This window comes from Lissotriton helveticus, chromosome 6 (genome assembly GCF_964261635.1).
Source record: "Lissotriton helveticus chromosome 6, aLisHel1.1, whole genome shotgun sequence".
NCBI classification, from domain to species: domain Eukaryota; kingdom Metazoa; phylum Chordata; class Amphibia; order Caudata; family Salamandridae; genus Lissotriton; species Lissotriton helveticus.
Window position 1 is genome coordinate 202617736 of NC_136067.1, and position 23677 is coordinate 202641412.

At 46.6% G+C, this 23677-nt stretch overlaps 1 protein-coding gene across 1 annotated transcript in view; it reads right to left on the reverse strand.

Annotated features, from left to right (window-relative positions):
• Nucleotides 1-23677, reverse strand: part of LOC144762420 (cytochrome P450 2K1-like) — a 330089-nt gene that overhangs the window by 109560 nt on the left and 196852 nt on the right. Inside the window, exon 7 of the mRNA XM_078647600.1 lies at nt 10597-10781. Within this exon, the coding sequence (XP_078503726.1) occupies nt 10597-10781 (185 nt within the window). The remainder of the gene's footprint in view (nt 1-10596; nt 10782-23677) is intronic.

Below are 23677 nucleotides of genomic sequence, written 5' to 3' on the forward strand. Positions count from 1 at the left end.
GATGTGCAAGGTGTTAGGGTTGTTGGGTGTGCAGGTGTGTGGTATGTAGGGATGGTGTTGTGGGGGTTGGTGTGGTGGGTGTGTTGGTATTGTGGTAATGGGAGGGATTCCTTTTATACTCTGTGTGATGGTTGTGTCTCTTAGAACTGGGGGTCTCTAGTTGGCAGAGGTAGGTACCACTGTCCAAATAGGGACCCTTGCTTCTAGTCAGGGCAAGGAGATAACCCTCTGAGATAACCCCTGCTCACCCTCCAGGTAGCTTGGCACGAGCAGTCTAGGCTAACCAGAGGCAATGAGTAAAGTATTTGTACCAACACTCACAGTACCACAGTGAAAACACCACAAACTGACTCCACAACTGTTAAGGAAAAATAAAGGTATTTAATCTAAACTACACAAGACCAAAACGACAAAAATCCAACATTCACAGTTCAAGAATATGGTTTCAAAAGAGTTCTTAAGGTTGCGTTAAAATTCTTTAGGTTGCGATAGAATTCTCTACGTTGCGATAGAATTCTCTACTGATGCGTGAAAAGTTCACAGTTGCGTCACGTTTACTCACAGTACCTTTTAGTTGCAACAAAGTTCCAAAAGCAGAAGCTGGTGCGGTGGAAAACAAGCGATGCGTTGCTCCTGAGACCCTGGGGAGGCGTTTGCGACAGCCCCGCTGCAGCAGCGGGCGTGTTGCGGCGAATGCGGTCTGTATGGGGAGGAAGGCCACTTGTATGGATTCCGGTGCGTAGGTTCCGTAGGAAGTCTGTTCTCGCAAAGGCACGATGCGACGATCTCGTAGGGGCTGTGACGATCTCCGGGGCGACGATGCGCGGTCCAGCGGTGATCCTCTCTCTCGCAGCTCCTCGATGCGATGGTTCTGCGACAATGCTCGCAGCGACGTGATGCGGTCCGCAAGCAAGCGGTGTGGCGATCTCACCCAGCGACGACAGGCTCTGCGACGACACTCGCAGCGATGTTCGATTTTCCCGCACCGGTCTGGTGCGTCCCGCAAACGAAGGATGCGATGGCTCTGGCAGCGGCGTCAGGTGCTACGACGATCTCGGCCTTCGTAGCGGCGGGAAACTTCTCGCACTGTCGAGGATGTGCTCCGCAAGCAAGCAATGCGACACTTTTCAATTTCAAAAGTCTCTCAAGCTTAGTTTCAAGCTTCCCAGCACAGGTACAACTTCCAGAGGCCCCAAAACTGGATCAAGCACTCAAGCACTCTCGGCAGAGTTCAGGGAAGCTGGGGGTAAAGTCCTTTTGTTCCTGGGACTTCAGAACAGGGAGTCAGCTCAGTTCAGGCCCTTGGAGATTCCTTCAAGACAGGGAACACATCTCATCAGCAAAGTCCTTCCCCTCTCGTTGGCAGCAAAGCAACAGGTCAGTCCAGCAGAGCAACAGCAGGACAGTCTTCCTACTTCAGTTTCAGCTTTCTCCTTGGCAGAGGTTCCTTCTTGATTCCAGGATGATCTAATTTTCTGTTGTCAGGGGTCCTGTACTTATACCCCTAAAGTCTTTGTTCTCTCTGTGCATGTGGGCCCTGAGCCCGGTCTGAACCAGTTCTGGGTGTTTCCTGAGTACTTTGTGTTGCTGTCTTTTTTCTTCCTTGCAGAGTGAGGGGCAGGGTCGTCAGCCGCCCAGCAGGAGGTGGAGTCAGCATTGTGGAAGGCAGGCACAGCCCTATTCAGGCCCAGGTGCTAACTCCTCCCACCACTCCAGTTGCAAATGCAGTCATTCAGCCTAGGGCTGACTCAGCCAGCCTCCTGGGGAATCCCCAGCCCCTGTCACTCTCAAACCAGACAGTCAATACACATGCAGACCAAGGCACACAGACAGGATTTAAAAACAACCTTTCCTAAAAGATGTGTTATTAAATTCTGAGTTCAGGGATACTAGATACTTATGTCCTATCTTTTTCCTATGGGAAGACATGCTGTTAACCACTGTAGCCAGCATCCCCCATGTTAATCTATGGAGCAAGATAGCCTTACAATAGTGAAAAACTAAAATGGCTGCCATTCATTATCAGAGCATGTTACCTGCACTAGTACATGCTCTACCTTTTACATACACTGCACCCTGCCCAGTGGGGTACCTTGGGCCTTCCATAGGGGTGACTGATGCGCACAAAAAGGGAAGGGTTAGGCCTGGTCAGTGGGGACATTGATCAGGAGGACATGGCAGTTCTAAACTGCACACAGGCACTGCAGTGTCAGGCCTGAGACATCATTTTAGGGCTACTCCTGTGGGTGGCACACTCAGTGCTGTAGGCCCACTAGTAGCATTTGTCATCACCAGCCCTGGCACACCCAGTGCACTTTACTAGGGACTTCATGGTGATACAAATATGCCAAACAGGTATATCCATTCAGAATAATACTTTACATAGGGAGCACTTACACTCTCGCACTGATCAGCAGTGGCAGAGTGTCCAAAGCATCTAAACCAGCAAAAACTAAATCCAGCACAGCATCAAAAATACAGGAGGTAGAGGCAAAAAGATAGGGGGAAACCACGCCAACGATGGCATGTCTAACAGTGTCCCAATGGTATTTTGCAGTCAGGTGTTCTGTGGGTGTGGAGACTTGGATGCTCTTGTTTGTGCTGGGGGGTGTGACATTGGGGCATGTAGTTGTTGGGGGTGGGTGTTCCAGGTGGGTGTGTGTCCTGTTTGTTTGGTTTACTATTTACTTCCGTCCGCCATTATTGTTTCGGTTTGACGGCAGGGGTGATGTTCGTTTGGTCCTTCCACAGCCAAGCTCCGTTTGTCGTTGTTTTTTGTCCGTGGCGGTCATAGACGGTGGTAAGTTCCTTTGGGATGGCGGAGTTATCCTAATCGTGCGGGCGGTCCCTCCGCAGGTCTGGCAGAGGTTGGACCTGTTTCCGCGGGCGTTGCGTCCGCGGTGGAAGGTATTTCTGTGGTACCGTCCACGTGCGGCGGTATTTGGTGTGATCCGTCCGCCGCGGTCGGTGTGTGATGGCGGAAATATCCTAATCGCACCGGCTGCTTATCCGCGGTGCGGTCGGGAGTATATTTGCCGTGACCATGGCGGTCGGACCCGTTTCCGTCCGCCATCGTAATCGGCCTCTAGGTGCGGGAACCCCAAGACTAAAAACCCGAGACAGAATGGGCAATGGAGACCAGGAAGTATTTGCCTAAACAACGATATACGAGAAAGCAAAAGGCGTCTTCGCAAGGCCCTCGCAGAAAAGAAAAAAGGGGGTAGTCAAACTGAGGGACCATCAATTTCATCGCTGAGGTCATCCTTCAGGAAGAAACTATGGGAACATAAAAAAGCCAACATGGAAAGCGAATGGCTCAAAGTCTTCTTCCGGCTCAAACAAAGGAACCCAGCACAACTCTGGAGATACATAAACCAGCGGAGCAACCGAGGACCCACAAGAGAAAACGGAGTGTCTGAAAAAGATTGGTTGTTACATGTGAAACAGCTAGATGTAACAGTGCTTTCCAACAGAGGTCTAACAAGTGGCAGGGCGGACCCAGCCGGGCAAGTCAATTCAGTCAACATAAAGCCAGGAGTCACGATCTCAAGCCCAGGCAAGGACTCCATGGACAACATATCTCTGGCCAAAGCCAACAGGTCATCAAAACCATCAAGAGCATGAAAAACGATGGGGCCCCAGGGCCCAGCGGGATTCCTGTAGCGGTTTATAAACTAGCACCAGAATTTTGGGCGTCACTACTAACACCGCTCTTTAACCACATCTACTTAACAGCCACAACTCCGGGTCCTGGAGAGGTTCCATACTGGTCCCCATCTACAAAAAAGGTGACTGCCTAAAGCCGTCTAATTATAGGCTCATCGCCCTGCTCGACCTGGAAGCTAAGGCATATGCCCGTCTATTGCTGTCAGACTTGGAGAAGTGGGTGGAAGAGAGAAATATAATACCCCTGCATCAGACCGGCTTCAGGCCACAGGCATCAACTATGAACAATGTTCTGTTGATAGCGTATCTTCAAACCCAGGCAAGCCTAAAGAATCACCCCCCACTCTTCTGCTGCTTTGTGGACTATAGTACAGCCTTCGACAAAGTGGTCAGAAAAAGACTATGGTGGAAACTAGAAAACTGGGGCATTCCAGCAAACCTTCTGAGGGCAATAAGATCATTATATGAGGATACCTGGGTGCGGGTTAAAAGAAGCGCCAGCACAGTATCTCCCAAAGTAAGCACAGAGAATGGGTTGAAGCAGGGATGCGTACTGGCCTCCTTCAACCTATACACGGCTGATTAGGGAGAGGTTCTAAAAGGATCCAGTTTGGTAACCCCAATACTAGGAAGCGTGAGGCTGCCAGTGCTACAATATGCGGATTACACAGTTATAATGGACCATATGAAGGTGGGCCTACAAAGAGCCCTAAACGCATTAAACAACTTTAACATCATCAATAACTTTACAGTCAACCAAGGAAAAACCAAGGTAGTCATTTTCGGACCAAACGATTTTAAAAAGAAGGCACAGTGGCATCTGGGAAACGTGCAAATTAACTCGCCGGCCTCATACAATTACCTATGGGTCTGGCTGACGGAACCGGCTAAGGCGAATGTGCACCTAAAACAGCAGAGGTCCAAGGCCAGCAAGGTTATACATCTACTAAAACAACTAAGCCAGCATCTGATTAGCCCGTCTGCAAGCCCAATTCTCACAGGCTTTAAGAGTGAAGTTCCTGCCAGCTATTAATTAGGGCCATCTTGCCTTTCCTGGGAAACTGGACGCCCTCCTTAATACAGCCCAAGCAAAGGCGCATAAGGCAGTGCTCTTGATCCTGAGGACCGCCAGAAAAACAAGGCTAAGATTGAAGCTAGGTCTGGCATGTCCTGATTTGATGTGCCAGGAGGGGATTATAAAGTCATATCTAAGGATAGTAAGGGCACCGGCTAATTCCCTAAAACATCACCTGAAACCAATCTTTGAGGGGCCAGGCTCGGCCTGGCACACAAACCTTGGAAATACAATCAAAGTATTGAAGATAGAGGAAGAAACATTTAAGCGGCCGGACATCCCCCTGAATGCCTGGAAGAGAGCAGTAAACAAACACGTACGAGACATCTCCTTTAAGCGAGATTTTAAATGTCTCCGCCAAAGCGCTCACTTAGATCCGTTGAATAACTCCTACACGGCAGGCAAAGCACAATCTTACCTAAGCGGGGCCCTCACCATACAGGCCCGAAGCACGATTTTATTCACGAGGCTGACCATGCTAGGGATTGTGGAATTCAACCCTGCATGGGCCCGAAGAGGGGAATTCACAACTTGCAGGCTGTGCCACTATAAGAGGGAATCTTGGCTGCATCTCCTATGCTGCTGCCCTAATTTTAACAACAAACTTCGGTGACTTCTACGTCCGATCAGTATCAAAAATGGCATAAAGTCATGCGGCGAAGTATCAGCCCTGTGTTTCTCAACTACCAACACTACGGCACTGGCGAGATTGAAGAAATTCATCCACCAAATTAGGATTGCCTTAAAAGTAGCCAGTGAAATTAGCGAATCCCCGGGGAAGAGCATGGTTATCCCCGTGGAGGAAAGCTAATGGGCTTTCTAAACGATGCCCCAATGAGGTACCAACAGCACCCTCCTCGCATGCCTCCGAAGAGAACTGTGCCCCTCGAAAGACACTCAGCGGGCCACAAAGGGCAGTTCAAGAGCCCCTCAAACTAGATCATCTTCAGGGTGCAAATGGCGCAAAGAACATGGGCTCACGCGCTGGGGAAACACTACACGGGTCTCGGGGAGGGGTGTTACATTTTAATCTGTCCCAAGGTTTGAAATCATAGTTTTTAGCTCTTTTATATTGTTCATTTTTACTGTAAAGATTTTAAATAATTATACAGTTAATACAAATTTTTAAAAAATAGATATCTTTATCTTCCATATGATATATAAATGTTTTATTCAGGGATTTATAGGGATGATTTTTTGAGGGGGGATAAGGGAGGGAAGTAAAAGCCTGATCCACATTGCAATTTTTGATCCTGGAAGATATTTGGTATTCCCAAAGTGACAGAGATTTATGAGTACTCATTTGATCCATAATGATCCTAAAGAGTAACTTTTGAGTTTGGAACTTATATATACAACTGAAGTACTCCTGTCATTTGTCTGATTCAGTTGATCCTCTATGCAGAGTGTGTTTAAACTGGAGAATTTCCATGTGTAGATAGGACAGTGAGAAGCCCTTCCTTGTGACTAGCTGCACTCTGTCACTGTTCTTTTGTCTCCATTCTCTATAATGTCCCACTTTAAGCTTGTATTTGCATGCACAGACACCTGGAAATTTCAACTTTATCATCTACTTGGCCTAGCTGCTTCTTGCACAGTTACTCACCATTATCTGCTCTACTGCTATTACTTCCTACTCTCTAACTACCCGATCGTACTTGCTCACCTTTCCGTCAGGTTTTCCAACTCTGTGATCCACTACCTTTCAAGGACGGCTTTTCAACATGGTGCTCCTCTTCCCACCGGCAGGCAATATGGGAATGAGGCAGCATTTCCAAGGTCAACGGTTTGTGTTCCTAGTAGGAGTACTTAAAACTAGGAGGAACAGAAGCAATCAGAATGCACTTAAAATAAATTCTGTAGGTATTCTGGCACTGTGCTATTCCCTCTACTGTAATTAGACTTCTCCTGTAGCTATTTGGATGAAGAGTCATGTAATACACCTGCATGCTTTGGAGTTGTCCTCTTCCTGAGAGACTAAAAGCATTTCAGACACCTCCAAACCTGTCTGCTCTCAGCTGATCAATGGTAATGACCAAGACACGTTGTCTCAGGATGTCAAGCACTGGCTGCAATAGCACTGATGGTGAACACTTTATATTTGTGACAACTTAATACATGTCTGAACAGCAACAACCAGAATCCATTTGGGGAACCGGTGTGGCTATGCTGAAAGCATTCTACACCCACCCTTAATTATTAGCTGAATCATTCTTTTCTCAACTGCCCCGAATAGGGTTCAGTCTAGGCACTAGGAAACAAGGAAACAGGCAAATCCCACCCATTGCTTCTTCAGAAGTGTGTGGAGCTAGAAGATTCACCTGATCTGTAGCAGCATCCTCTACTGCAGGGATGGCAAGAGATGAGGATGGCCCCAGGGAATCTTCCTGTTGGTGGCTGTGTCAGCCCTCTGACCATTTCTCTGTGCCACTAATACTTCAAATAATTATTCTTGTGATGGTCCTGACCATCACACCTGCCCCCGTATATGTCCTGTAACGCTTTCTCTTCACTCCCTTTCCATCAAGGGATTATAGGGCTAGAGCCCAGCTGAATCAGTCTACCTTAGAGCCGCTCCCTTGAAGGCACAATGAATCTGAGACACAACAATATCACTTACATACACTCACAAGTACACCTTCATGGTAATTCCTGTTTTTCCACATCCAATTGAGCTGCCACCCATACCTATATGTTATGTTATGTTAGGTGCCATTTGTAAAGCGCACTAACGCCGAAGCTTCCTGGCGCTGCTAGACAGGGTAGGAGAAAACGGAAAACAGAGCAACCTAACATAGGGGTGGGAAGAGATGGGTCTTTAAGAGTTTTCTGAATGAGAGAAGAGAGAGGGAAGATTTGATAGACAGAGGGAGGGAGTTCCAAAGAGGGGGGGCCAAGTGAGAGAAGCGGCGACCACCAAATTTCTTGGTTTTGTTTTTAGGGGTAATTAGTAAGTCATTGCGGGCAGAACGAAGATTGCGTGTGGGGCGGTAGGGTCGGATGAGGGAGTTGAGAAACCCTGGACTGGGGCAGTGAAGACATTTGAAGGTGAGACATGCCACCTTAAAGGCGACCCTTTGATTCATTGGGAGCCAATGGAGGCTGTGAAGCAGGGGTTTAGCGGATTGCCATCTAGGTAATCCGTGGATCAAGCGGGCTGCCTGATTTTGTACGACCTGAAGGCGGTTAAGCAGATAGAGTGGGAGACCGTGGTAAATGGAGTTGGAGAAATCAAGACGAGAGAGTACAAGTGAGGTGACAGATTGAGTGAGTGCCGCAGGGGGGAGAAGGTGACGGACTTTACGAATCCTCCGAAGTTGGAACATGCATGATGAAATTACCACTCCAACTTGGGCTTTGAGGGAAAGTTTAACGTCGATAATTACGCCCAGACTTTTTATTGTTTTAGCTGGGGTAGGAGGGGAACCAAGCTCCGGCGGCCAGAACTGAGGGCCCCAATGGGTGTGGCTTAGGCCGGGGAGAAGGAGCTCAGTTTTTCCTGGGTTCAGTTTTAATTGGTTCTGGTCCATCCAGAGTTGTATGTGGATCATTACTGCGTGGAACGTATTGATAGCTAGTGGGGAATTAAGTGAAAAAACGAGCTGTAAAACATCAGCATAATTGAAGATTGTGATGTCCCATTTGAGGAGGGATTGGATCAGTGGCCGGAGATACAAATTAAATAGAAGCGGAGAGAGGGAGGAGCCCTGGGGGACTCCACAGGGCGTAGGAGATTTTTTGGCCGTATAAGGGCCCAGGCGAACTGCCTGTGTTCTTCCAGTAAGGAAGGATCTGACCCATTCGAGAGCAGGGCCTCGGATGCCAGCCTGCTCGACACGGTGGAGAAGGATGTTATAGTCCACCGTGTCGAACGCGGCGGACAGATCCAGAAGGACGAGGGCTTGGGGATTCCCGACGTCAGCGTTGCTCCTGAGAGTATCAAGAACCGCCAGAATGACTGCCTCGGTCGAGTGGGCAGGTCGGAAGCCCGCCTGGTTAGGCTCGAGGTACTGGGAAGATTCAACAAAGTTTGATAGGCAGCGGGTGACATGGGCCTCCAAGATTTTAGAGAAATAGGGAAGGAGGGAGATGGGACGATAGTTCGATGGCTCGGCAGGGTCAGCACCCGGCTTCTTAAGAAGGGGCACCAAGATGGCCTCCTTAAAAGAGGTGGGGACACTGCCACTGGTGAGTGATCTATTGAGTAAGTGTAAGATGCTATCTGGCAAATTAAGGCAGATGCTACGCAGAACAGAGGGAGGGCAGCAATCATTAGGGGAGCCCGATTTCACACGGGTGGCAAGTTCCGCTAAAGAGGTCGTGTCTAAGACAGGAAAGGTAGTGAAGGTCAAGGTGTTATTGAGGGAAGGGTCCAGAGGAGGAAGCTGGGCGAGGGGAGGGATAGATTTTTTAATTTTGATGACTTTTTCCAAAAAAAAGGAGTTCAAAGTATCACAGGTGGCCTGAGTAGGGGTCTGAGCTGGAAGGGATCTTTCATCAGTGGTTAGCTCGTTAAGAACTCTGAACACTTCCTTGGATTTATTTGTAGCTGAAGCAATCCTATTGGAGAAGTGTTCCATTTTTGCTGACCTAATAGCAGATTTATAGTTATTACGTGTGGCCAAATAGGCCTGTCTGGCTGAGTCAGAATAGTCGCGCCTCCAAGTGCGTTCTTACTGGCGAGTTTTTAGTTTCAGAGTCTTGAGGTCGTCGGAGAACCACCTGTGAGAGTACTGATGCCTGGTACGAGGGAAAGTGACCAGGGGGGCGAACTGGTCGCTGGCCGACTCCAGCCAGGAACCTATTTCCTGTTCCAGATGATCGATGTCGCTGGAAGGGTGAGGGTCAGGACAGGTTTCGACGAGGGCGGAAAGAAAGCCCTGGGCATCATAGGTGTTCCATTTTCGTGACTGTCCCCCGGCCATTAGGGGAGTGAGAGTCTGGCCAGTGACTGTGATGGTAGTATCCACCAGGTGGTGGTCAGACCAGGTACAAGGGAGAATAACTGGTGAAGACAGGGCCAGATTACAGGACCAAATCTGGTCTAAAATATGGCCCTTAATATGGGTAGGATGAGAGACATGCTGAGTGAGGTTCAGGTTCGCAAGAGTCTCAAAGAGCTCAGTGGCGTGAGGGCCAGCATTGGGGTTGTTAAACCAATAATTTAGATCACCAAAAATGGCGAAGTCAGAGTGCACTGTTAATAACGCGGATAGTTGTTCACTCAGGATGAAGGGGAAGGAGGGCATAGAGTGGGGAGGTCGGTATAATAAGAGAAAGGTGAGGGCGCCAGTGTCGGTTTGTACACTAAAAAGTAAATTCTCAACCCCCGGTAAGACAAGGGAATTAGAGGAGATAGAGGTAAGACATTTTGATATAATGGCTGCCACCCCTCCCCCTGGCCGGTCGTCAGGGCGGTCGGTATGGAGAATGTAGTAATCAGGGGGGAGGGCTGCCAGGATATCAGGGAGAGCCTCGGAGGTTAGCCAGGTCTCTGTAAGCAGGAGCAGGTCGGGGTTGGAATTAGACAGGAGAACAAAAATGTCCTCGGAGTGTTTCACTAACGAGCGGGTGTTTAGGTAGAGTACCCTGATTGAAGTGGAGCTCTTGCTAGGCGTACCTGGGGGTAGATGTCCATCTAAGCAGAGTTGGTTATGGCGCGAGATGCCAAGGGCAATTGTACGTCGGATGGCGGTAGGGGGAGCCGTGAATGCGGGATATTGAAGATACCTATAGGACACCGCTCTTTAAAGCGTGTAAGATAGCTGGGTTTTATTCTCCATTTACTCTTACAAATATGGAGGAAGTAAAAAGGACATGTAGATATGCTTAAAAAATGTTAAAACCAATCTCACCTTTGGTATGAAATAACCTTTGAAATCGATATCCACCGTTGTCTCCCGGGGCAAACTTAAAGGCAGAATGTTGGCAAATCTCTGAACCTCATGGATCACTGCATCCGTGTATGGCATGAGCTTCCGATGTCCCATATTAGGCTGTCCTGAGCCTATCACTCCTTCAATCTCATCCTGCACCTTTCCTGAGCAAATGCAACAACACATTTGTAATCTGTCCATTAATTAGAATGTGATTGCATATTTAATAAAAGTCTGTGTTTTTATAGTGCATATTCCGAAAAAAGGATACAAATGTTTGAAGTTTTCAGATTTCAAAATGATACAATCACTCAATGGGTGAACAATAGAGACATAAACGTAATTTATATAATCAATCATTTTCTGAAATAATTTCAAGTATTGTTTTCTTTCCATTTTCTATCTGGTCAAGAGCAGTGTAACTCAGGATTTACCAGAGTGCCTTTCTCGTTGGCTTAACTAGAACCACAATCTGTAGCCAGATGTAATAGGAATTGGAGAAACTCATGGTGCTGCTCAAACCACTTTGACAGTAAACTGAAACCATTATGTCACCCTAGTGCACCACTATTTCACCCTAGCTTTTATGTCCCAGCGCTTGTTGAGTCAAGAGTTGCAGGCCATTGTTGGCAGAACATGATCGCGATGAAGTTGTCAGTTCACTGTCATGAATATCAATCTACTGTAAAATGAGAATGACACCTTACAGGATCATCATTCATTGAAATGTGAATCTTTCCTCAAACTTAATTTACAACAACGAGTAATGGTTTCAAATGATAGTTCTGACAGACATGTAATTTTACTAATGCATAGGAGGTGGTAACAAAAAAAGGACACATAGAAGATATGTATTAGATACATTTTCTCCCCTTGCAACAAAGTTGCTTAAAGTGAGGATCTTTCAGACGTAATTATTATTGATATAGGTGAGTGTGCATTCCTCAAGGAAACCAGTGATTAAATGAAATTATAGCTAGCACTGGTAATGTGTGATAAAAAGAGTACCCATCTCAGGTGCTAAATACAATATTATATACCATACTTCAAAGGAATCCGGATGCAAGGATGTTAAACATTTATAAATCAGTCCTCACAGCAGAGCAACATTACCTCAAAGAATGTTTTATTTTTACTGACTCTTATTTTGTCTCAAATTGATTTGTTTTTACCTATTTGAGAGTCCCAGACTATGATTTATGAAAGTAAAAAACCCTTAAAACATGTAAAATTATTTTAAGTCATCGATGAACAAGCTGAATATATTGAATTCAGTATCCACTGTGAAAGACTATTCAGTGGAAAATCTGTGGTAGCCCCTAACCGATCAGATTCGAACGTCAGCCCTCCCTCATGTGATGACCTGGCAAACTTTTTTACTGAGAAAACTAGACTTATTAACATTGATCTAGAAAGCAGGAGGGCTCCATTACTATTCAATGGTCCGGCACCCCCTGGCCTTACCAGACAAGGCTGCTCCATGAAGCTGGGGTATCAAGCACAATGCTTCCTGGGATACCTTTACCACCCTAAATGAAAATGATATAAAAAAGGTTCTTTGGAGTTTCAACCCATCTAATCCCTTCTGTGACCCTTTACCACCCACCATCTTCAAAGAAATTAAGGATTCAATCTCCCCCATCTGGACAAAGATCGTCAATAAATCTCTGTCACAAGGTACAATTCCAGAATGCCTAAAAGAGGCCCAGGTAACACCTATATTAAAAAAACCTACAGCAGATAGTACAGATCTTAATAACTTCCGCCCTATCTCCAGCATCCCTACACTAGCCAAACTCCTGGAAAAATGTGTCCAGTCACAACTATGTGCGCACATCAAAATTTTCCATCTCCTGGACCCAAACCAATATGGCGTTCGTAGTGGGCACAGCACTGAATCGGCGCTCGCTCACGTGATGGATAACATCCCAACAATGCTTTATCAAAATGAATCCTGTCTCCTTATCCTACTCGACCTTTCCTCTGCTTTTGACACTGTCAATCACAACAGCCTCCTAGCTATTCTGGAGCAAAGGATGGGCCTCTTTGGTCAGGACTGCAATGGTTCTCATCCTTCCTCCAGCATAGGTCCCAAAGAGTTAAGGCGAACCGCTCTCTCTCCCAGCCATCCCCAGTCACCATGGGGTTTCCCCAAGGGTCCTCCTTATCTCCCATTCACGTCAATTTGTTTCTGGAACCATTAGCTAACGTACTAAAATCCATGGGCATTCGCTACCATCTGTATGCGGACGACACCCAACTCTACCTGAAAATCTCCTCCCATCACTTCACTCAACTCCACTCGAGTGACTACTCAAAATTGGCTAACTGAGAACCACCTCCTGGATGAACCAACTCACCGCCTTCAACTGGTCCCCCCACATTATTGAGTCAGCTAAATCTCTAGGAATCACCCTGGACAAACATCTGAATATGAAGACCCATATTAGCAATGTATGCAAGGGAGCTAACCATCTTCTGAGAACACTCAGGAATCTCAAACCTTTCCTACCTCAAGCAGATTTCAAGCAAGTGGTCCAAGCGCTTATTTTACCGAGGCTTGACTATGGCAGTGCCACGCTATGTGGCCTCCCCAAATACAATTTGGCCCCTCTAAAGGCATCATTGAATGCTGCGGCCAGACTGATTATGGGCACCAAGCGAAATGCTCACATCTCCCTGGTCCTAAAATCTCTAAATTGGCTGCCCTTCGAAGCTAGAATTCAACTAAAGATTGCTTGCTTAGCACAGAAAGCCCTCCACTTCAAAACCCCCAACTACCTGGCACAAAAGTTAGAACTATCAGAGGGGGTAGACCGTCTAGGAGTGCTAATTCGCTCCTCTTGAAACCCTAGATCTTGCACAAAAAGAGAACATGTCAACAAGCCTTCTCCGGCTCTGAACTAAAAATGTGGAACTCTATTCCACCTGAAATCCGTGGAACCTCTTCCAAGGTTGATTTCAAAGTGGAAGCAAAAAGATTCCTCATTAAAAAGTTCTTATGTTAACAAGAGGAGTGATTGTCAGCTCTAAGCGCATTGGTCATACTATAAGAATGGTTGTCAATCCTGTATTTTATTATTATATTTGCTCCTCTTTGTCATTATGTTTCAGCACTAGGCCATTCTACGCCTACCCCAGGTTTATAATTGGTCTTTTATATGTGTACTATTTCATTCAATGCCTATGTATATTCCTCATTTGACTCATGTACGGATATGTTATCCTCATTTTCCTCATAATGTAAAGGGCTCTGATATCCTTCGGGATTCAGTTTGCGCTATATAAAACTTTATAAATAAATAAATGAAATGAAAATTGTTATTTGTAAAGCGCAAATCTGTCACTCCAAAAGGAGCATCCTGGCGCTGAGGATGCATATTTTTGTGGCCCCACCTTATATATATGAAGGGACACTAGAAACTGACAAAGATGGATGATAGGATCTGTTGAAAGGACTATTTTCAACAACAAATCTCTGTGTTTCCGGATCCTTGTAGACTGCAATAAACCTTAAAGCCAGGGGCATAGCTTCAGAGGGGGGGGGGGGGTGTTTGTGTTGTTATGCCCCTGTAATAAATGTATTCTTTAGTAAATAGTTGGGTAAAGGGGCCTTCAGTTTGGTATGGTGATGTGCCTGTAGGATTTCACCTGGGATTTTTACATGCACATACGGGCCAACATATGCACACACACTCTCTCTCCACTCTCTGTTTTGAAGTAAAAAAAATATATATATTTAGCTAAATATTGTGTTATAAGTACCCCTAACAATCCTCACTGCTCTCCCTCCCCACTATTCCTAAAACTCCTGCATGCCCTGCTTCTCATGTATGTATTTTGCTATGATATGCCAGAGTGATTGTTTGGAAAATCTGAATCTCCACCCTCCAACGATTCCCTCTATCTTACTGACCAAGCTATGCCTCTTCTTGAAGCCCACTTTGTCAAGACTATGACAGCCTTTAGAATCTTTTTACAAGCGCTCATCTTGGGTCACCCCAAATTAACTGCGCGGGCCTTTAACAATAATGGCTGGCCAAGGTCTTCTGCGCTAACTTTCTTCTGTTTTTATTTCTGTTCTTTCCTATTTATGTTTCACATTCCTCCTCACTAGTCGAAATGTTCATATAGACTTATAGGGACTAGGAGGGAAGGAATGTGTCCACCGGCTTAGCCCCTGGCAACAGCTATAATATGTTCCAGTAGTATACATTTAATATAAAGAAAATGTGTATGTTTTGCTTTTGCCCATGCCACAATAAATGTTAACCCATAAGTGTGAATCTTTGCAATTCTAGGTAATACAAGTGAATGCGTTATAATGAAACTGTTTAGTTTGCTTAATTCCATTTCTGCACATTTGCAAAAATCGGTTTGTGTTACTTTTATATTCTGTTTTTGCCCATCTCAATAGTCCACATTGATGTTTCATAGAGCTTTGTTTTAATCTTATAACGGTAATTGCGTTTTTCAAGCACAAGGGTGGTTTTGGCTGGCAGGAAACATCATCTGGATACTCTTTTGATTAGTAACAGTGTAGGAAATGTCTTCAAACTTTCTTGAGCTTTAACGATTTTAAAGTGGGTATTTTAAATGGCGGACAGTGTAAATATTGAGTTTTTAATTTTGACATGCAATAATATTGGGGTGAAAATATCGTAGGGACGCAATGTCAAAATCAGGAATATCGACGACCAGAATATCGACTTGAAGGTAAGAAATATTGTTTTTGTTAATATTGAAGTTAGTAATATCGATAGCAAAAGTATTGATGTTACTAATATTGATATTTATATTAGTGTTATGTCTTTTATTACGTATTTTATATATTTGTGTTTATATTTTTTGTTAATCATTGTACTAGTTTTTTGAATATATGTATAACATTTTTAGAAAATAGTAATTTGTTTTTTTTTTAAAGGAAATTATGCGTTTTAGTACCGTAGCGGGTTGTGGTAATATAGGGGAATAGGGTGGGAAGTAATTTAATTATAGTAAATTAATTAAAAAAAATTAGGACTTAGCAATTATTTTTAAGTAAATCTTGAATTTTAGTTCTGTAGCGGTTTGCGGGTTTATAGAGGAATAGGGTGGGAGGTAATTTAAATGTAATTAAGTAATTGTTTATTTTTATTTATTGGTATTGATAATTCATTTTATGTTAAATAACTATTAATTGGTAATTAATTTTTATTAATTGATCATTCATTTGTATTAATTGATTAACTGGTAATTATATTAAGTGTATAAATGTATTAGTGAAGTGTGTTGTGAGTTTATAGGGCAATAGGGTGGGAAGTAATTTAATTGTAATTAAGTAATTATGTATTTTATTGTATTGATTATTAATTCATTGTGATTTAATTAATAATTGGTAATAACTTTTTTAACATTTAATATTTTTTGTTCTGGAAATGATTTTATTGCTCATAAATTAATAATTGGTCATTAATTTTGATTCATTATTATTTATTGGAATTTATCAATAATGTCTTTTTAATTAATTATGACTTGTTAAATATGTTTTAATAATTATTTTGTTTTGATATTGGAAATTAATTATTTGATATTTTATTATTATTTGGTAATTAATTTTTAATAAGTATAATTTAATTGTATTTATCATCAATGGAAATGTTAATTAATTATTAATTGGTAATTATTTTTAAGTAATTTTGTCTTAGTATTGTTAAATAATTTATTGTTATTTAATAATTAAATTATTATTTATTAAAAAAAGATCATTTTTATTATTACTAAGTTATTTTTACCCCCACGCTATCCAACACTTTCCCTGCTGTTGCATTCTCTGGAGTAGGAGTAGTAATTTTTACCCCTACCCTATCCAACACTTTCCCTACTGTTGCACTCTTTGGAGTTGGAATAGTAATTTTGACCCCTACGCTATCCAACACTGTCCCGACTGTTGCACTCTCCGGAGTGGGAATAGTAATTTTAACCATACGCTATCCAACACTTTCCCTACTGTTGCACTCTCTGGAGTGGGAATAGTAATTTTTTTCCCTATGCTATCCAACACCTTCCCTACTGTTGCACTTTCTGGAGTTGGAATAGTAATTTTTACCCCTACACTATCAAACACTTCCCCTACTGTTGCAATCTCTGGAGTTGGAATAGTAATTTTTAGCCCTATGCTATCCAACACTTTCCATTCTATTGCACTCTCTGGAGTTGGAATAGTAATTTTTACCCCTACGCTATCAAACACTTTCCCTACTGTTGCACTCTCTGTAGTTGGAATAGTAATTTTTAGCCCTATGCTATCCAACACTTTCCATTCTATTGCACTCTCTGGAGTTGGAATAGTATTTTTTACCCCTGCACTATCAAACACTTTCCCTACTGTTGCACTCTCTGGAGTTGGAATAGTAATTTTTAGCCCTATGCTATCCAACACTTTCCATTCTATTGCACGCTCTGGAGTTGGAATAGTAATTTTTACCCCTACGCTATCCAACACTTTCACTACTGTTGCACTCTCTGGAGTTGAAATATTAATTTTTTACCCCAACGTTATCCAACACTTTGCCTACTTTTTCACTCTCTGGAGTGGGAATTATAAGTTTAACCCCTATGCTATTCAATATTTAGGGGTCGATTCCAATTCGGGGAAGGAATCCGTTCGACGATTCGTATTCGTAGCTGTTACCGTATGAATCATACAAATCCGGCCGAATCGCGTAGTACGATCCGTTGGTAAAAAATACGTCCGAATCTTTGCGAACCGTACGAAAATCAAGTGAAAATCTGTATGATAGGGACCCGGAAAGTGAACCCTACGATTCGTAAACATTCTGTAGGACCCGACAAGTATGATCCGGACCGGGGCCTGACAATGCGATTCGTACAGGAAAACATCGCGTATGAGCGAGCCACAAAATCAAATACGAAACAAACCACCCCCTGAACGAAGCGCACGCGAACCCCGTAAAAACATTGCGTATGAGCGAGCCACACAACCAAATACGAAACTAACCCCCTAAACGAAGCGCACGCAAACCCCGTAAATACGTCGCGTATAAGCGAGCCACAAAAGTAAATACGAGACGAACCCCCCCCCTGAGCGAAGTGGACGCGAATCCCTAAAAACAGCACAAGAAGGGTGCAAACGACTTGCACAACACCACAAAACATGTCTCCTGTGTACAAACCATTGGAAATGAATGTCCTGGCCAGATCCAAACAGGCAAACAGAGGGCCTAACTCAAACTCACCGCTTATAACACACCCACCAACAATTCAAAATAAGCCCCACCCACAAATGGGCCAATAAAAAGGGCCCACACACACAAACCATGATCCTTTGCAACATACCCATTTAGCTACAGACACTGACAACACACCAACAACTGCACACATCCACCTTCACACATACCCCCAATCACATTCCGACCCATAACCCATTCACATTCAGACCCACACACCCACATCCATACACACGCTCACCCCCAATCGTTGTAGATGAAGTCATCAGAGTAGAGCCACAGCTGTTTGGCGCATTGGTCAGACGGATCTGCATAGCTGACAAAACACGCCTGTGGGAGAGGATAGTCAATAAGGTGAATGCTGTTGCACCCATCAAACGCACCAGGAGGGAGTGCCAGGCCAGGTGGTATGATCTGCGGAGGATGATCAAGCAGAAGATGGACGAAGAGCACGCCCAGACCCACGTCACTGGAGGTGGTGGTCCCTGCAGACCAGTACAGTACCATCCCTGGGAGGATTAGGTCATGGCCCTGCTACCACCGGTGGGAGTACATGGCATTGAAGGAGTCGTAGAGCCTGGTGAGTACACAAACAACTCATGTAACATGGGGGTTATGACATCCACACTCCAAGTACAAAAATGCCTGCAACAACCCCCAAGCGCCCGCCGCCCACAACTACAGGCAAAAACAAAGCTAATGCCAATAACATGTGTATGCCTCATTGACAAACCAAGGCCATGCTATGTCCCATGCTACAGGAAGCACAGACCCAAGAATGGACGTCCAGTATGCTGGGAGGGTGGGTGTCACAAAATGCATTGTGGGACTCCAAATAAGACCCAATTGCATGGGCGTCTGCAGGGAGGGGAAAGGGGGGCTCTTGGCCCCCCCTGGATCGCCAGTGTGTCTGGTGTGGGCCCAGTCAGGGCCGGCCCTAGTCCTTCATGCTTTTGAAATGGTGCAATTGTTCCAGGTGGCAGCACCCTCCATTGGGTGGGAAAGGTGCAAGGGGGGTGCCGAGAATTGTGCAAGGCAGAGGGGAGGAGGGTGCAAGGGGGAGGGAGAGAAGGGTACAAGGGGGTGGGTGAGAAGGGTGCAAGGCAGAGGGGAGGAGGGTGCAAGGGGTAGGACAATAAGGGTACAAGGGGGAGTGCGAGAAGGGTGCAAGGCAGAGGGTGAGAAGGGTGCAAGGCAGAGGGGAGGAGGGTGCAAGGCAGAGGGCAAGAAGGGTGCAAGGCAGAGGGCCATAAGGGTGCAAGGCAGAGGGTAGGAGGGTGCAAGGCAGAGGGCCAGGAGGGTGCAAGGCAGAGGGCCAGAAGGGTACAAGGCAGAGGGCCAAAAGGGTGCAAGGAAGAGGGGAGGAGGGGGCAAGGCAGAGGGTCAGAAGGGTGCAAGGCAGAGGTGAGGAGGGTGCAAGGCAGAGGGCGAGAAGGGTCCAAGGCAGAGGGCAAAAAGGGTACAAGGCAGGGGAGGAGGGTGCAAGGCAGAGGGCCAGAAGGGTGCAAGGCAGAGGGCAAGAAGGGTGCAAGGCAGAGGGCCAGAAGGATGCAAGGTAGAGGGGAGGAGGGTGCAAGGCAGAGGCCCAGAAGGATGCAAGGCAGAGGGCCAGAAGGGTGTAAGGCAGAGGGGAGAAGGGTGCAAGGCAGATGGCCAGAAGGGTGCAAGGCAGAGGGGAGAAGGGTGCAAGGCAGAGGGCAGAAGGGTGCAAGGCAGAGGGGAGGAGGGTGCAAGGGGGAGGGCGATAAGGGTGCAAGCCAGAGGGCCTGAAGGGTACAAGGCAGAGGGCGAGAATGGTGCAAGGCAGACGGCCAGAAGGGTGCAAGGCAGAGTGGAGGAGCGTGCAAGGCAGAGGGCCAGAAGGGTGCAAGGCAGAAGATGAGAAGGGTGCAAGGCAGAGGGCCAGAAGGGTGCAAGGCAGAGGGGAGGAGGGTGCAAGGCAGAGGGGAGGAGGGTGCAAGGCAGTGGGGAGAAGGGTGCAAGGCAGAGGGCCAGAAGGGTGCAAGGCAGAGGGCCAGAAGGGTACAGGGCAGAGGGGAGGAGGGGGCAAGGCAGTGGGGGAGAAGGGTGCAAGGCAGAGTGCAAGAAGTGTGCAAGGCAGAGGGGAGGAGGGTGCAAAGGGGATGGTGATGAAGCTAGAAATTTGGCCACCTCTATAAACATTTCTGTGGACGCCCATGCCCAATCACACTCATCCCATATGGACCATTTATGTGGACATCCATGCACCATGCTCAATGCACATGGAGTGGGAATGTACTGACAAGATAGCTGACCCTGAGCCCTGGTGTAGGAAGCACAAGGCCCTCCTGTGACCAGTGCAAACACAAACCCCAGGACGACAGGGTCAGATATCTTGGACAGGAACTCACAACCACTATCATGGCAGCATGCTCCATTGGGGGACAGCCACACCACGAGGGAGGCCCAGTTACAAATCAGACTCCAAATACCAGTACGGCCTGTCACACACACCCCTTACATAAACATAGCCTCCTGGGACAGGCAATGTAGTGCCCCACTGTCACAATCATTATTATTATTATTATTATTATAGGCTTTTATAGCGCGCTCTGTTACTAAAAAAATAGTATCCTGGCGCGAAAAGGAAGAATGAAAAGGTAGAGGGAGATCCTATGCATTGATGTTAAAAAGATAGGTCTTCAGTCCTTTCTTGAACAGAGTAATGGAAGGAGCTGTTCTTAACTGTTGTGGGAGGGTGTTCCAAGTTCTCGCCGCTCTGACTGAGATGGATTGGCCGCCAACGTCATGTAAAACAACAAAACCAATACAGGTCTGCTGAAGCATCCAAACAAAAAATGCATGGTGCAGATTCAAAAGTCCCTTGCGCTTCCTGACGCAGCGGACGCACAAAAGTTGCGCCATGGTGCCGGGTATTTATAAGGTGTCGCATCTGGAAGATGTGCCGTCTTCTAAAGCCCTGCGCCAGAAGTAGGTGTTCTGGTGCGGGGGAGGGGGGGCGGTGGTTGGTCTTCACGGCGCAGCAACACCTCCCAAAAGTGGCTGAGTGAACTCTTAAAGATTTCGCTCAGTCACTTTTATGCACATGCTGCCTCAAAACCCTGTGCATGCTTGAAGCAGGCATAAGGATTGACGCAGCATTGTGCAGATAGGGCCCCACAGAGCATTCGTGGTGCTGCGTTGCGCTGGCGACTCAACTCCAGCAATGTGCCACTCCTACAGCACAGATGCGTGACACAGCTGTGCCGTTTTTCCAACATGGTGATCCGCATTGTAAATGTGTTGCATCCATCCTGGCATAGCTGTGGTACACAATGACTGGCGAATCCCTGCTGATATGCATGACTGTGCCAGTCATTGTAAATAGTCCCTCACATGTCAATGACTCCTGAGCACAGATTAATCTGACCCCATAACATGCCCATCCACAAGTGAACATTGAGAACAATCCAAAGCATAGACAACTGCCAGGTGGAACAGTGCCAACGACAATGTATATGAAAAATGGATGTTGCATTAAATGGCATTAACATTGTCTGTCCCTCACACCCACAGGGCAACTTCCAAAATCTACCCCCAAAAATGGGGGAGATGAATCACAGTCCCAGGCTCCGCAGGACCCTGAACCCACCAACAGCGATGCCTCTCACCACTCCACGGATGGCCCCGACCAACCTGGCACCTCTGATGCCAAAACCCGTGCAGCAGCTGGATCAGGAACATCTGCGCCAACCACCACACCCATTCCTACCACATCCCAGCAGACATCTAGGAGCCCTGCCCACACTCAACAACTGAGCCAGCCTGACAATGAGGGACAAGGTTTGCCGGGCACCCAGGATGTGGCAGACAACACCACCACTGCCATCCCTCAGGGGTCCCGTTGACCCAATGTGCCCACCATGGCAGGCCAGGCTCATGTGGGTAGGGGTGGTGGGAGTGGCACCAGGCGGAGGCGAGAACCAGACCAGCCAGCTGCAGGGCCCGGTATGTCTGAACTGTGCAACATTATGGAGGCATACCGGCGGGACACCAGGGAGTTCAGCCAGGTAGTGGGGGCCCACACAGAGATCAAAAACCTGCAGGCCGAGCGACACACCATTCAACAACAACACCAAGGACGGATGGAGGCAGGACTGGCTGAGCTCCTGGCGGTGCAAAAGGACATAAGCCATTCACTCCATCGGATTGCTGACAATATGGAACACCCTCCCTGTGTCACCAGGCAAGAAACATCTAGGCGAAGACTGCCAACAGGCACTGGGAGGGAGGAGGAGGAGGTATCGTCCTACGGAGCGTCCCATGCATCGTCAAGGCCTGCATATGAGGGTCCCCCGAGGAAGGTGGGTCGTCCACGGAAAAGACAGTGAGAGGCAGTGGGCCATGCCCATCTTCCAGGTCACCTGGTCTGGCATCTTGCCTTTGTGTGCAACAGCATCACCTCATTGACTGTCCTACTCTCCCACATTGACTTGCTGGTTGCAGTCTGAGCAATGATGTCAAGCACTGTGGTCTGGACTCTGTTGACTCAAACTGCAAGGCATCACATCTCCCTCTGTGAACTTTGGATTCCCAGCATTTTTGTACAGCACCTAGCACTTACTCACGTTTCCCGCACAAGACTGATTAATAAACAAAACGAACACAAGTGAAATTGATGTTGCAGTCATTTTCCATGAGTCAACAACATACGTGTGGGGATATGTCAAAGTATGCCAGAGTGCGAAACAAACTCAAGCCATCCATACACTGGGATCTGAGTCTGGTCGAGGACACAAATAGGTCACAACGTATCATCAAATACATACATGGAGCACAATACTCACCCGTGACGGTTTCAATCTACTGAGGGAGGGCTTGCCATACTGCTTGGACAGAAAGTTTTGGAAGAGTTTTATGAAGGTGTAGAGGTCATGGGTCATGAGGAGGTGCCCAGGGAGGGAGTACCAGGTCTGTTTGGTGATGTGGGAGAACTATCTCCCGCATGCAGTTGTACTGTGGATGTGATGAATGGTGCCCAGGGCAAGGTTGGCTGGACAGAGTTGGGGCAATGGGGTGTTGGATGGGAGACGTTCATGTTCGTCTTTGGGGCTGGGGTTGTGGAGTGCCTCCTGAGTGTGGCTGAGGAGTATGAAGGTGACCCTGCAATTGACAATCAGCCTATTGTAGGTATCTCAGGTGGATTGTAATGTGGCTGTGGCAGGGGATGTTGAGGATGAGGTATGCGGATGTACCCTGGATGTGCACAAGTCCTCCTGGAGTCTGGCTGTTGTTCCTGCGTAGAGGGTGTTGCCGTAGTTGAGCTGGCTGGTGTCGTGGACCTGGGTGACTGTCTGTCTTGACTAGGAGTGGATCTATCTGAAGATCATTTGCAGCATGCGGAGGGACTTGCAGCATGAGGTAGAGATGGTGTTGAGTTGCATGGTTATTGTGAGCGAGGAGTGTATGATGAGCACCTGCTTGCATGTGTGGCCACTGTGTGCTTGTGCACTGCCCAGGCCAGTATGACACAAGGAGTTGTCCCAGTCGTAAGGGGACATTCCTCAGATGATGAGCTCAGATTTGTCCAAGTCCAGCCTCATGTGGCTGATGTTCATCCATTTGTCAACGCACCTCATGCCTTCTTGAAGGTTGCATCTGGGAGTGGCTGTGTTTTTGGTGAGGGTGAGGATCAGCTGGGTGTCAATGGCATAGGACATGATGATGAGGTTGTGTGTGCATGTGATGGTGGAAAGGGGGGTCATGGAGACATTGTAGATTGTCACAGTGAGAGATGATAAGTAAGCATGGGTGGATTTTGTGAATTGGCAATCCGCGAAATTGCGTATTTACGGATTCGCAATCCGCAA